Source organism: Vulpes vulpes, chromosome 12 (assembly GCF_048418805.1).
Source record: "Vulpes vulpes isolate BD-2025 chromosome 12, VulVul3, whole genome shotgun sequence".
Classification (NCBI taxonomy): Eukaryota; Metazoa; Chordata; class Mammalia; order Carnivora; family Canidae; genus Vulpes; species Vulpes vulpes.
In genome coordinates this window covers 120,562,257-120,577,880 of record NC_132791.1, presented here as the reverse complement: position 1 = coordinate 120,577,880, position 15,624 = coordinate 120,562,257, and the positions used below count along the sequence as shown (strand labels likewise).

The 15,624-nt window shown below is 39.0% G+C and overlaps 1 protein-coding gene across 4 annotated transcripts in view; it reads left to right on the top strand.

Annotated features, from left to right (window-relative positions):
• Positions 1-15,624, top strand: part of HTR3B (5-hydroxytryptamine receptor 3B) — a 58,532-nt gene that overhangs the window by 30,100 nt on the left and 12,808 nt on the right. For all 4 annotated transcript variants that reach the window (XM_026006890.2, XM_026006888.2, XM_026006887.2 and 1 more), the window contains 4 exons: positions 11,877-11,921; positions 12,242-12,351; positions 12,782-12,951; positions 13,474-13,631. In XM_026006890.2, coding sequence (XP_025862675.2) covers positions 11,877-11,921; positions 12,242-12,351; positions 12,782-12,951; positions 13,474-13,631 — 483 coding nt within the window. The remainder of the gene's footprint in view (positions 1-11,876; positions 11,922-12,241; positions 12,352-12,781; positions 12,952-13,473; positions 13,632-15,624) is intronic.

Genomic DNA, 15,624 nt, shown 5'->3' with positions numbered 1-15,624 from the left:
TTCTCTTGCCTTTATAGATGTATCTTGCAAGAAGTTGCTGTGGCCAAGTTCAAAAAGGGTGTTGCCTGTGTTCTCCTCTAGGATTTTGATGGATTCTTGTTTTACATTTAGATCTTTCATCCATTTTGAGTTTATCTTTGTGTATGGTGTAAGAGAATGGTCTAGTTTCATTCTTCTGCATGTGGATGCCCAATTTTCCCAGCACCATTTATTGAAGAGACTGTCCATTTTCCAGTGGATAGTCTTTCCTGCTTTGTCGAATATTAGTGGATCATAGAGTTGAGGGCCCATTTCTGAGTTCTCTATTCTGTTTCATTGATCTATGTGTCTGTTTTTGTGCCAGTACCATACTGTCTTGATGATCACAGCTTTGTAGTACAACTTGAAATCGGCATTGTGATGCCCCCGGCTCCGGTTTTCTTTTTCAATATTCCCCTGGCTATTCAGGGTCTTTTCTGATTCCACACAAATCTTAAGATTATTTGTTCCAAATCTCCGAAGAAAGTCCATGGTATTTTGATAGGGATTGCATTAAATATGTAAATTGCCCTGGGTAGCATTGACATTTTCCCAATATTAATTCTTCCAATCCATGAGCATGGAATATTTTTCCATCTCTTTGTGTCTTCCTTAATTTCTTTCGGAAGTGTTCTGTAGTTTTTAGGGGGCATAGATCCTTTACCTCTTTGGTTAGGTTTATTCCTAGGTATCTTATGCTTTTGGGTGCAATTGTAAGTGGAATTGACTCCTTCATTTCTCTTTCTTCAGTTTCATTGTTAGCGTATAGAAATGCCACTGATTTTTGGGTGTTGATTTTGTATCCTGCCACACTGCCAAATTGCTGTATGAGTTCTAGCAATCGGAATCCCTGGGTGGCACAGCGGTTTAGTGCGTGCCTTTGGCCCAGGGTGTGATCCTGGAGACCCGAAATCGAATCCCACGTTGGGCTCCCTGCATGGAGCCTGCTTCTCCCTCTGCCTGTGTCTCTGCCTCTCGCTCTCTGTGTGTGACTATCATGAATAAATAAATAAAATCTTTTTTAAAAATGAGTTCTAGCAATCTTGGGGTGGAGTCCTTTGGGTTTTCTATGTGCAGTATCATGTCATCTGCAAAGAGGGAGAGTTTGACCTCTTTGCCAATTTGAATGCCTTTTATTTCTTTTTGTTGTCTGATTGCTGAGGCTAGGGCTTCTAGTACTATGTTAAATAGCAGTGGTGAGAGTGGACATCCCTGTTGTGTTCCTGATCTTAGGGGAAAGGCTCCCAGTGCTTCCCCATTGAGAATGATATTTGCTGTGGGCTTTTTGTAGATGGCTTTTAAGATGTCGAGGAAAGTTCCCTCTATCCCTACACTCTGAAGAGTTTTGATCAGGAATGGATGCTGTATTTTGTCAAATGCTCTCTCTGCATCTATAGAGAGGATCATATGGTTCTTGTTTTTTCTCTCGTTGATACGATATATCACGTTGATTGCTTTATGAGTGTTGAACCAGCCTTGCATCCCAGGGATAAATCCCACTTGGTCATGGTAAATAATCTTCTTAGTGTACTGTTGGATCCTTGCCAATTTTTGCATCTGTGTTCATCAGGGATATTGGTCTATAATTCTCCTTTTTCATGGGGTCTTTGTCTGGTTTTGGAATTAAGGTGATGCTGGCCTCATAAAACAAGTTTGGAAGTATTCCATCCCTTTCTATCTTTCAGAACAGCTTTAGTAGAATAGGTATTGTTTTTTCTTTAAATGTTTAATAGAATTCCCCTGGGAAGCCATCTGGCCCTGGACTTTTGTGTCTTGGGAGGTTTTTGATGACTGCTTCAATTTCCTCCCTGGTTATTGGCCTGTTCAGGTTTTCTATTTCTTCCTGTTCCAGTTTTGGTAGTTTGTGGTTTTCTAGAAATGTGTCCATTTCTTCTAGATTGCCTAATTTATTGGTGTATAGCTTCTCATAATGTTTTTTAAATGTTTGTATTTCCTTGGTATTAGTTGTGATCTCTCCCTTTTCCATTCATGATTTTATTAATTTTAGTCTTTTCTCTTTTGTTTTTAATAAGGCTGGCTAATGGTTTATCTATCTTATTAATTCTTTCAAAGAACCAACTCCTGGTTTTGTTGATCTGTTCTACAGCTCTGTAGATCTGTAGATCTGTTCTGGTCTCTGTTTCATTGAGTTCTGCTCAAATCTTTATTAACTCTCTTCTTCTGCTTGGTGTAAGTTTTATTTCCTGTTCTTTCTGCAGTTCCGTTAGGTGCGAGGTTAGCTTGTGTATTTGAGTTTTTTCCAATTTTTTGAGGTATGCTTGTATTGTGATGCATTTCCCTCTTAGGACTGCTTTTGCTGTATCCCAAAGATTTTGAATGGTTGTCTCTTCATTTTCCTTAGTTTCCATGAATTTTTTACTTCTTCTCTAATTTCCTGATTGATACTTTCATCTTTTAGCAGGATGGTCTTTAACCTCCACATGTTTGAGTTTCTTCCAAATTTCTTCTTGTGATTGAGTTCAAGTTTCAAAGCACTATGGTCTGAAAATATGCAGGGGACGATCCCAATCTTTTGGTATCGGTTGAGACCTGATTTGTGACCCAGTACGTGGTCTATTCTGGAGAAAGTTCCATGTGCACTTGAGAAGAATACGTATTCAGTTGCATTTGGATGTAAAGTTCTGTAAATATCTGTGAAATCCATCTGGTCCAGTGTATCATTTAAAGCTCTTGTTTCTTTGGTGATGATGTGCTTAGAATATCTGTCATTTGCAGAAAGTGCCATGTTGAAGTCTCCCAATATTAGTGTATTATTATATAAGTATGTCTTTATTTTGGTTATTAATTGATTGATATACTTGGTAGCTCCCACATTAGGGGCATGAGTATTCATGATTGTTAGGTCCTCTTGTTGGATAGATCCTTTAAGTATGATATAGTGTCCCTCTTCATCTCTTACTACAGTCTTTGGGATAAACTTTAATTTATCTGATATGAGGATTGCTACCTCTGCTTTCTTTTGAGGACCGTTTGAATGGTAAATGGTTCTCCAACCTTTCATTTTCAGGCTGTAGGTGTCCTTAGGTCTAAAATGAGTCTCTTGTAGACAGCAAATAGATGGGTCTTGCTTTTCTATACAGTCTGAAACCCTGCACCTTTTGATGGGGTCATTTAGCCCATTCATATTCAGAGTTAGTATTGAAAGATATTAATTTAGTGTCATCATAATACCTATTCAGTCCCTGTTTTTGTGGATTATTTCTTTGGGATTCCTCATTCTTTTACAGAGTCCCCCTTAATATTTCTTGCAGAGCTGGTTTGGTGGTCACATGTTCTTTCAGTTTCTGCCTATCTTGGAAGCTCTTTATCTCTCTTTCTATTCTCATTGAGAGCCTTGCTGGATAAAGTATTCTTGGGTGCATGTTCTTCTCATTTAGGACCCTGAATATATCCTTCCAACCCTTTCTGGCCTGCCAGATCTCTGTGGAGAGGTCTTCTATTAATCTAATATTTCTCCCCATATAAGTTAGGGATCTGTTGTCTCTTGCTGCTTTAAGGATTTTCTCTTTATCTTTGGAATTTGCAAGTTTCACTATTAAATGTCAAGGTGTTGGGATCCCTGGGTGGCGCAGCGGTTTGGCGCCTGCCTTTGGCCCAGGGCGCGATCCTGGAGACCCGGGATCGAATCCCACGTTGGGCTCCTGGTGCATGGAGCCTGCTTCTCCCTCTGTCTGTGTCTCTGCCTCTCTCTCTCTCTCTCTGTGACTATCATTAAAAAAAAAAATGTCAAGGTGTTGAATGGTTTTTATTGATTTTAGGGGGGGGACCTCTCTATCTCCTGAATCTGAATACCTGTTTCCCTCCCCAAATTGGGGAAGTTTTCAGCTCTAATTTGTTCAAGTATGCTTTCTGGCCCTCTGGCCCTCTTGGCACCCTCTGGAACCCCAATTATATGTAGATTTTTCCTTCTGAGGCTGTCATTTATTTCCCTTATCCTTTCCTCATGGTCTTTTTTTCCCTCATGGTCTTTTAATTGTTTTTCCCTTTTTTCCTCAGCTTCTTTCCTTGCCATCAACTTGTCTTCTATGTCACTCAGTCTTTCTTCTACCTCATTAATCCTCATTGTTAAGACCTCCAGTTTGGATTGCATCTCATTTAATTGATTTTTAATTTTGGCCTGATTAGATGTAAATTATGCAGTCATGAAGTCTCTTGATTCCTTTATGCTTTTTTCCAGAGCCACCAGTAGCTTCATAACTGTGCTTCTGAACTGGCTTTCTGACATCGAATTGTAATCCAAATTTTTTTAACTCTGGCACAGAGTACTGTTTCTGATTCTTTCTTTTGTGGTGAGTTCTTCTTTATAGTCATTTTGCTCAGTGCAGAGTGGCTGTATGAGTGGGCTGCATCAAGAATATCAACCACGACCTAAGTAAATTTCACCCTAGATGATTCTTGTTAGAAGCAAAAATCCTTCTCTCTGTAGCATTCCAGATGTTCTCTCTTCAAATCTCAGGTCAAAATGGTAGGTTTTCAGGATGATTTGAAAGTAATCTAGGTAAGTTGGTGGGGCCAGGCAAGTTGAGGCACCTACTCTTCCACCATCTTGCCCTCCCCTCTCATATAAACTTTAGAATCAATTTCTATTTTTAAGAAGTGCTGGAGTTTTTATTGGGATTACATTAAATCTATAGATGAATTTGGATTAAGGTGATCTTAATCTTAGTCTTGCCATCCATGAGCACATTTTATCTCTCTGTTTATTTAGTTCTTTAATTCCTCCTACTAATATTTTGTAGTTGTCAGTGTTTTACACATATTTGGTTAAATGTATCCCTAAGCATTTCACACTTTTGGTACTATTATAAATGGTATTTTTAAATGAAGCTGTTTATGGCTAGCATACAAAAATACAGTTGATTTGCATGTATTGGCCTTGGATCCTGGGACCTTACCATCTCTTATCCAGTTTTAGAGGCCTTTCTGTAGATTCTTGCAGATTTTCTATGTAGAAGGTCATGTTGTCTGTGAATAATGACAGTTTTGCTTCTTTATCTCCATTCTTCATACCTGTATTTCCTTTCATTGTTGCACTGGCTCAGACTTCCAGTTGAATAGAAGGGTGTACTATCCCATAAATGTCAATTTGACAAATGTGTTCAATAGTATTATCAAAATCTTCCCTAACTCTTTAAATTTTTGTCATTCTACTAATTTCATAGTTAGGAGTATTAAAATCCCCAATTATAACTGTGCTTTGTCTATTTCTCTCCTCTGTTATTAGGTGAGTATACATTTAGAGTTACATGTCCTCTGGATGAACAGATCCTTCTATCATTATGAAATACCCCTCTTCATGTCTGCTAAAATCTTTTCCTTAAAGTTTTTCTCATGCTTCCTTTTTACATGGAAGAAGAAGAGACTTTTCAGTCTCTGTGTGACATATTCAAAGTCATTCCTTGGAGACAGCATATAGTCGGTTCTTGCTTTCCTTTTTTAACTTTAATTTTTCAATAATTATAAATGTACAGGAAGTTGCAAATAAATTTACAGGGAGGTTCCGAACCCTTCACCCAATATCCCCCAATGTTAACATGTTAGGCAAGTGTCGTATAGTACCTATACTAGAAAATTAACATTGGTTCAATCCATAGAACTTATTCAGATTTCTCCAATTTTACATATATTCATGTGTGTGTGTATGTGTTAACTTTATCATATATGTAGCTTTGTGTGACCACCACTACCACAAATGGAGCTACACAGTCATTACCGTAGAGCTGCCTGGTTCTGCTCTTTTATAGCCGCACCCCTGTCCCTGTCCCCTGTCTCTAACCACTGGCAACCAACAAATCTTTCCTTCATCTTTGTAATTGTGTTATTTTGAGAAGATTCTATAAATGCAAACATGCAATACAGTAACCTCTGGGATAGGTTTTTTCATTCAGTGTAATTCCCTTCAGATTCCCCCATGTTGTGCAGTTCTTGAGTTCATTGGTTTTATTGCTGAGTAGGATTCCAGGGCATTGCACTTTTAAAAAAATTGTAACCTGTCAATCTATACATTTTAATTGAACCATCTTGTCCATTTACCAATACCATCTTGCTATTTCTTTTCTAATTGTCCCATCTGTTTTTGTTGTTGCTGTTCTTTTCCTTTTCTCTTGCCTTATTTTAAGTAAATTAAACATTTAAAAAAATTTTTCACTTTAGTTCTTCTGTTGGCTTTTCAGTATCCCTCTGTATTATATTTTAGATGTTATTTTAGGGATTTCTATAACCATCACTCACTTCATACAGTGTACTTAGAATTATTGTTATTACCCTTCGCATAAACTGTACAAATCTTACAACAGTAAAATTCCATTTACCTGCTCCTATGTCCTTTGTATTATTTTTTGTCTTCAATTTTACATTTACATACATAATATGTTACTATTTTAATGTATTTAGTTAAAATAAGTTAATAATTTATTTTTATTGAAATGGAGATATTTTCCTATGTCACTGTCTAATGCTGTGTTGTGAATCATAGACTCTGATTTTTTTACTGAGAATTAGGCATTGTAATTGATAAAAAAAAAGTTGAAACTAAAAGTATAATTGACACAACAAGTTTTTTTGTTTTGTTTTTTTAAGATTTATTCACTTGGGGGAGCAAGTGAGCATGTGCATGAGCAGGGGGAGAGGCAGAAGGAGAGGGAGGGAGAGAGAATCTTCAAGCAGACTCCCTGCTGGGCACAGAGCCCGACATTGGCCGCAACCCTGAGATATGACCTGAGCTGAAATCAAGAGCCAACGGCTTAACCCACTGAGCCACCCAGGCGCCCCACAAATTATTTTAACATCACTTTCCTCCAGCTTAGATAAATAAATCCCTAATCATTATTTCTTTGTAAACAGGAACTTTAAATGATATGCACACACACACACACACACACACAAATCTCAGTTTTAGCAAAAGTTCTAGATTTAAGATTCTGGAAACTGTTTAATTAAATGCCAGGAAATATCCACCCGACTCCAAAGGCCTGGTATTACATAAAGCTTCAACAGAAAACTTCCTTAAATTTCCTCTGTAATTGGATATTGAACTAAAATTTTTGAGAGTAAATTTCCTGGAGCTGTATCTTCATGTACTTAAGAGATATTAGTCCTTGCTACTTGTCAGTGGTTTTTCATGCCTGCAGTGCTTACAGACATAGTACAATGGGAATAGCATGGTCTGAATAAAGACACATGATGTGAGCCATGTCATGCAAAGCCCCAGGACATGCTGATGATCAACTTTGGATAAAGGAATAAGACCACCCTAGGTCAATCCTCATTCTCCCTCTTTCTACCCCATACTTCACTTTCCTCCAGAGGATTATTTGGAGATAAATATAGAAAAGAAGTAAAGTTTCTATATTAATATTTTCCCTTAGGACAACTGTGTCAAATTGAATTTTTAAAAATCTGTTTCTTTCTATCCTGATAAATGAAAATAAAACCAGATTCTTTCTGGTCATTAAGGAGAACACCATTATTTTTTCAAAGATATGTTTTTCTCCACTATCATGGAATATACTAATTTTTAAAAGGATTTATTTATATATTTATGAGAGACACACAGAGAGACAGAGACATAGGCAGAGGGAGAAGCAAGATGCAGAACTCGATCTCAGGACCCCAGGATCATGACCTGAGCTGAGCCACCCAGGTGCCCATAGCCTGATTTCTTACTAGAATACGTTATGACAGTAAATGTGTCTTATTGGATATGGCTGACTTTCCTTCAGAAATCTGGAAAAATCTCATAGCCCATCCCTGTAGTTTTATCCCTGTCTACTACCTTAGCCTCATCTCCTCAATACTGCAAAGAAACCAACCCCTTGTTGTCTCTTGCCTGTACGCTCTTTCCTCCACAGGAAGTCTTTGTCTTCATTCTCCATCTGCAAAATATAACAGTACTTCAAATCTCAGCTCCCAAAAGAGATTTCCCTCATATCTGCAAGCTGACAGCAATGTCTCCTTCCTTTAAATCCACTGAAGTCTACATATCTCGTAACACACAGAGCTATTTGTTAAGATGTCACATGCACTAATTTACTAATAAGCTGCCTGCGGGAAGGACGGGCTTACTAATATTCATATTCCCCATAATATGCAGTGCAGCATATCTTACTTCAAACATACTGGATAGATACCCATCAAGCAATTAATTGATTAAAATAGTCTAATATGCTTCGCAAATGTCTCCATTACATTCAGCAGGGCTGAGTCTAAAGTTCATTGTGGAGGTGGGGCCAGTTCTGAAAGACTTGATGAAATCCTGCACAGGATCGGACAAGAATAGATAACTTGTTGGGTACATCTGCCAGCAGCTGAGCTTCTGGCAACTTTTGTTTGGAGTGAAGAGCTTTCAGCCCTGCTTTCACCATGGCACCTCGCTCCCATTATAATGTTTTGCCTCCTGTTTTGTTTATATGAAAGACTACAGTCTCGTCTTAGAATTTCTGAGTATTATGAGTACCTTAGGGAAATCTGATTATAGAGATAGTCTACTCAACAGTGAAGAGTTTCAATTTGTTTCTATTGAGTTTTGTCAATTCCGAATCCCAGATACCTTTGTATTCCAGTCCATTGACTAGAGCCTCCCAGCCAGACGTTGAGGCATCTGTTTCTATAGTCTTTGGAACTGGGAAAGATAAATAAGAATGTGCGGGAATTATCTGTATATTTGCTAACCACCAATTTAGATCTAAATAGACTCCCTCTGTTAGGAAGACTAATGAATTCCAATTCTCTGAAATATCCTTTGCTTTTAACAAGCAAGATGGAAGGTATCTAAAGAAAAAAAAAGAGAGAGAGAGATACACAGAGGGAAAAGCTGTGAATAATGCCACCAGAGAACCAATTATGTTCACCAGCTGGCATTGAGAAACTTGTTTCCTTTGACAAAAAAAAAAAAAAAAAAGATTTCAGTTTTAGTTTCAAACTCCTTTTTGACATTGTGTTCTTTAGGGCTGAATGACAAATGCTCCCAGACACCCCCCCCCCCAATATATTGGGGATAAATTCTTAACACTTGTTACATGTAATATGACAAAGCAATGGGCAGGAAGAGGAAAATGAGCTAAGGCATCAACATGGCAGTTAATAACAATCAACTGGATAAAATAATAGTATCCCCAGCCACATGACTGAGTCAGTGATACATTCAGGACTTGGCATGACAGAGATTTTTAAAAAATGGTCAGGATGTTTCACAGTTCTAAAAATATATTTGTTGTGAAAGAATAGTTAAAACTTATATTTCCCAGTAATACAAACTGTATTTTGAACTTGATTTACCCCCCTATTTGGGGGGACCCCTCATTGATGGCCACTAAGCCTAGAACTGAGCCCTTTGTGCTTTAGTGGGGGGAGACATCACATCTTACAATGTTAGTAAATCAAAGCCTAGTTCAACAGTATGAGAGCTTAGAGGAAGAAAATCAAATCTAACTAAATAATGCTGATTGTAAAAAACATGATCTATTTCAGAATCTCTCAGCTGGTAAAACTTGGAAGGAAGTGGTGTCGCCTCAAGGTTCATTCATGCTGTAGCATGGGTCAGAATTTCCATCTCTTTTAAGGCTGAATAATATTACGTTGTATGTATATGCCACATTTTGCTTATGTATTCATCTTTGATGGACACTTGGGTTGCTTCCACCCCTTGGCTATTGTGAATAATGGTGCTGTGAACATGGGTGTACAAATAACTGAGCCTTTGCTTTCAGTTCTTTTGGATTTATACCAAAGAATGGAATTGCTAGACCATATGGTAATTCTATTTTTAATTTTTTAGGAACTGCCACTGTTTTCCATAGCAGCTGTACCATTTTATATTCCCACCAGTAGTGCACAAGGATTTCAATTTCTTTACATCTTCACTAACACTTATTTTCTGTTTTTGTTTGATTTTTTTTTTTTTGGTTTTGTTTTAGCAGCCATCTTAATGAGAGTAAAGTGGTATTTCACTGTGGCTTTAATTTGCATTTCCCTAATGATTAGTGATTGTATAAGTCAGCTTGGACTGCCGTCACAAATACCACAGACTCTATTTTTCACAGTTCTAGAGGCTGGGAAGTCCAAGATCAAAGTTCTAGCCAATTATATTCCTGGTGAGAGCTCTCTTCCTGGCTTACAGATAGCTGCCTTCTTCCTGTATACCCACACGGGGGAGAGAAAGGGATCATTCTGTCTTCCTCTTCTTCTAAGGCCATCAATCCTAATAGATGGTGCTTTCATTTAATTTTAGCTACCTCTTCAAAGTCCCATCTCCAGGGATCCCTGGGTGGCTCAGCGGTTTGGCACCTGCCTTTGGCCCAGGGAGTGATCTGGGAGTCCCCAGACCAAGTCCTGCATTGGGCTCCTGGCATAGAGCCTGCTTCTGCCTCTGCCTGTGTCTGCCTCTCTCTCTCTCTGTCTTTATGTCTATCATGAATAAATAAATAAAATCTTAAAAAAAAAACAAAGTCCCATCTCCAAATTTAGTCATATATGAATTTTGGAAGGACATAATAACCTAATTTGATCCACAGCAGTGATGTTGAACATCTTTTCATATGCTTATTCGCCATTTGTATATCCACTTTGAAGGAAGATCCATTTTGAAGTAGGGTCATTGTTTTGTTTTAATTTGTAGAAATTCTTTGTATATTCTGGATACTAACTCCGTATCAGATATATGATCTGCAGATATTATCTCCATTCTGTGGGTTGTCTTTTTACTTCTTGATGTGTCCTTTAAAGCACAAAAGTTTTTCATTTTGATGAAATCCCATTTATGTGTTCTTTGGTTTCATGTGGTTATGGTGTCCAAACTAAGAGTTGACTGCCCAATTCAAGTCACAAAGATTTACTTCTATGTTTTCTTTTTTTAAAAAGAAAAAAAGAAAAAAAAGATTTGTTTATTTGAGACAGAAAGAGCCGGCACACTTGAGTGGGGGGAAGGGCAGAGGAAGAAGGAGAGAGAACCTTCAAGCAGACTTCCCAGTGAGGGGCTCAATCCTCAGACTCCAACCAAGATCATGACCTGAGCCGAAACCAAGAGTCAGCTGCCCAACCAACTGAGCCACCCAGGCACCCCTCCTATGTTTTCTTCTAAGAGTTTTATAGTTTTAGCTCCTACATTTAGGTTCAAAACAGTCCATTTTGAGTTAATGAGTTAATGTTTGTACATGGTGTGAGATATTCCTCTTAATTCCTAAGAACATAGTAGTTTTAGAATGCGCTTTACTAAAGTAGATATGAAAAAAAGTTAGTAAGGAATGGGTTCTTTTTTTGGTTGTTATTCTTTGGGGCCTTTTAAAAAAATTTACTGACTCATTGCAGACATAGAGAAATCACATCTATTTATATCACCAAAAATGCACTTCATTTACATTAAGCTCATTCAGTCTGTTTGATAAGCAGAGAAATCTAAACATAAGGTAACTTCACAGGAATGGCTGCCAAGAGCAGTTGAGATAACACTCATTAAAATATTATGAATAATATCTTGATTACAAATAAAAGCTTGGTCTCATCTTTTTAGCCCAGAGTTGGCTAAGGCTACATGTCATTTTTTAATTTGATTAATGGCAGAATAACTAATTGGGGTGGAAAGGGATTAGCAAATCATTCAAGATGTCAGGTGTAGTCATAGCACCATTTTGTCAGAGATGCTATAGCAAAGTTTGTAATGACAGACGTGTGTAATAAATAGGAGCCAAGAATACTCAGATTTAAACAGTTAAGGAGGTGCTTTTAACATCAACATTTTTAGTTATATTTGATTTTCTTTCTCTGAGTTATCATACTGTTGAATTGGACTTTGATTTATTGACATTCTAATATTTGGTACCCATTTTCTTTTTGCTTTGCAGGATGCACAGAACCAAAAATTAAAGACAAGTATATGGTACCAAGAGGTAAATGATGTTTCCTTCCATACATGCTGGACTCTTGATCTTAATCTGTTGCAAAATATAATTATTCTAAGGAATAGATATTTTCTTTGTGTTTGCAAGTTAGCTTCTGCAGCAGACCTAATTTATTAGAATCTGTGTAAGATACATAGCCATGTTTTCTGGTTGGGGCACCATCTTTAGGAGCTGGAAGGAAAGTCCTCTCCCCTAATAGTGCCAACAAGCAGATCAGTTGGGTTATTCATCCAAATCCCTCTTCGGTTCTTTGGTGAGCTTGACATTTCCCCCTTTTAATAAATTTCTGTTCTGGCTACTGCTAACAGGTTTGGGATGATGAGTTTTTATCCTGGAACCCCAGCATGTTTGATGAGATTAGAGAGATTTCTCTACCTCTAAGTGACATCTGGGCCCCTGACATCATCATTAATGAATTGTAAGTGTTCCGGGGTGTATTTCCATGGGGTTTAAGCTGCTTGGACTATTCAGGTCCATTGCTGTTTTGGTCATTGTTGCTATTTTTTGTTTCTCAACTTGAAGAGAATCACAGTGTTGGGAATATTCAAGTTAGAAGGACCATGGGTTGACATCATTTAAGATAGATAGAGATTTGATTACAACAAATGCTTGAGGTTACCCATGGGTTATGCCTGTGTTGCAAGAGTAGCAAGTAAATTAACTTTTGAGGCATTCCTGAATCCATCTTTGCCAGGGTGAATTCTATCATGGGAAATGTGAATCTGTCTTTGCACTTCTAGGCTAGTTCTGGATATCATGGTCACTACCATCTCATAATAAGTTCCGTTTGTGGATTGAAATGACGAAGGCCCTCTCTGTAACAGCAAGCTCTCCTGTGTTTCTCATAGGGTGGACGTTGAGGGGTCACCTGACCTTCCATATGTCTATGTGAACTCTTCTGGGACCATTAAGAACTCTAAGCCTATGCAGGTCGTTACTACATGCAGTTTAGAGACATACGCTTTTCCGTTTGACATCCAGAACTGCAGCCTGACCTTCAGTAGCATCCTGCACACAGGTAAACCACGACAGGCCTAGTCTGCTGGTGGGAGACACACTCGTGCTGGGTTGGCACACATAGGTGAGATTCTGTCTATGAGGCTTATTTTATTCTTGCACAGAAGTGACAAGAACCTAAATATCTTCTTATAGTTACTTGGTTTCTGTTGTAATTCAGACAAAGTACAGTGCTGTGCCCAGATACATAGCTCATTGCTGCTGTTGGTTTGGGAATACCATATTCACCCTCTGCTGCCATCAAGAAGGTTATAGAAGTCAGGACCAGCACTATCATTCTACGGATAATGGAGTACAAACTGTAAATTCACGGTTAGGTTGTTTGTTTGTTTCGCTGCTAGAAAGGTTTTATTCCACATATCTATCCCTCATTCATAATGGTTGTATGGAACCCCATCTCAGGGAGATTGTGCACGTGGCGGCAGGAGCAAAGAAAGGGAAGAATTTAAACTGGAAGTTGGGAAAGGGGGCTATTACCGGTGCCTCTCTCTGTGGGGAAGTCACTTGTTTATGTTGTTTTCAGTGGAAGATGTCAACCTGGCCTTCCTGAGGAGCAGAGAAGACATTAAGCAAGACAAGAAAGAATTCTTGAATGACAGTGAGTGGGAACTTCTTTCTGTGTCCTCAACATACAACATCCTGCAGAGCAGCGCTGGAGATTTTGCGCAGATTCAGTTTAATGTAGGTCCTTCTCCTCCCTGATCCCGCTGGCCACTTCCCTGCAGGCTTAGGCTTGCCATGCTGGGCTGAGGAGTCACTGCTCTGTTGCATATTCTCACTCATTACCTCGGAGAACAGATGATTCTGGAGGCTCTGGACATCCCCTTGTGTTAAGGCATTTCACAGCCCAGAGATTTAGTCACAGATGCAGGACTTCTGTATGTGGGTATAGAAAGAATGATTTTCAGGCACCTGAGCCACCCACCATAGCAGACATCCTCAAGCCTTCAGTACATACTAACATCCTCATTCCTAATTGCTACAGAGAGGGAAAAAAGAAAACCCACATACAACAACAACAAAAAATTGGGAGAAGAGTGTCTCTTCAACATTATTGTTCTGTTTTTAACTAAGTAAATTATTAATCCCAGATACAAATTTATAAGATTATCGTTATTAACTGGACTATCTTGAGCAATTAGTTAACAGATAACCTACAGGGTCCTCAGAGACTATGGTGGTTTCTGAATCAGAGAGAACAACTGCTCAAAAAGGACTCATTGAGAAGCCAGACTTCTCAGTTGCACCACCAGGGATATTCTTGGCTGCATTGTCATGGAGAAATTTGTTCCAGCAGGAGCTTAGGAGGTGGGGTGCAGGACAGTGAAGCCTAATGTTTTACACTCCAGAGGCAGCCACCCTTCCTTCCCTGGCCTTTCTGGCAAACTGTTCTGATAAGTGGTTTGCAGCAAGTTCATGCAACTGGTAGACCCATGATTAGTATTAATTTCTGCTTTTCTGCACCAAGTCAGCTAGTGGTGGTGGTAGTTGGGTGGGGAAAAGTCCTTCATGCCCGATGATGTTTGATTGAAAAACAGAGACTATAGACAAGTCAGGGTCATACACAGGATGAATTCTGGAAACAAACCCTTTGAATAAGAAGGAAAATTCAGACTAGACTAGGTGCTATGGTTATGCTGGATAATTCTATGCTAAGAGAGGGTGGTATTGAAATAAGCTATTATTGAGGCCACAGATTGCCCCTCCATTGTTAATAGGTGTCCCATGCAGTTTTCTAGTGAAGCTCTTGTTAAATCAGGGCCTCCCAGAAATAGCTGTGGTTTGAACCTGACTCAATGGATAACTAACTAATCACAACTCACACCTTCTTGGTGGTGGGGTTTGGGTGTTTCCCTGTTCTGCTTGGATTTTAACAAAGCTGGCATTGTGGCTTGTTTGTCCACCTTTTTTTTTTTTTTTTTTTAAGCAAGAGAAAAGGAGGGGAAGAAAAGAAAGCTTTTTTAATTTCAATGAGTTTCTTGGCTAAGAGTAAACACCTCATTAATTTTAAAGATATCAGCCCACAAACATTATTAATGCAGCCCGAATAATGGAGAGCATTAAAGGGAAATGTGAGGGAGTAGCACGTGCAAGGTGGAACATAGTCACCTACCAAGCACTCCAGAGAGCGCTGCACACACCATTACCTACACTGCACGACGGAGACAAACACAGGCAAGAGATGGGACAGATAAAGGAGTACGCGCACGCACACGCACACACACACACACATGCATGCACACACACTCTCCATAACGCAGCCACTATTTGTGGCTACATGTCACCCCTTACCCTGAATATTAATTTGTCCTCTCAGTAGTGGCAAAAGGTTTTCTCTGTAGTAGCTCCATTTTAAATATGATGAACAGAGACATAACAGATTATTTAAGGAAAGGAGAAGCTTCTCTGCATGTCAGGAACGGTGATCCCATTCTTCTGTTCCATTCACTGTCATACTTCATCTCCATGTACAGGGTCATACTGAGGCATGCTAGAGGTGGGCATTGATAGGATTTCATGCTTTTGGAGCTTTCCCCTGGGTCCCTTTGCCCTGGGGCTAATGTGGATTCTCTAGCAGGGCTGGCTTCCACCCTGGCCCTCTGGAACAGGGTAGGGAAAGAAGCCTGAATAGTCACAGATCATGTTTCCCAGGGCAGGGAGCTAGGCTCAGCAG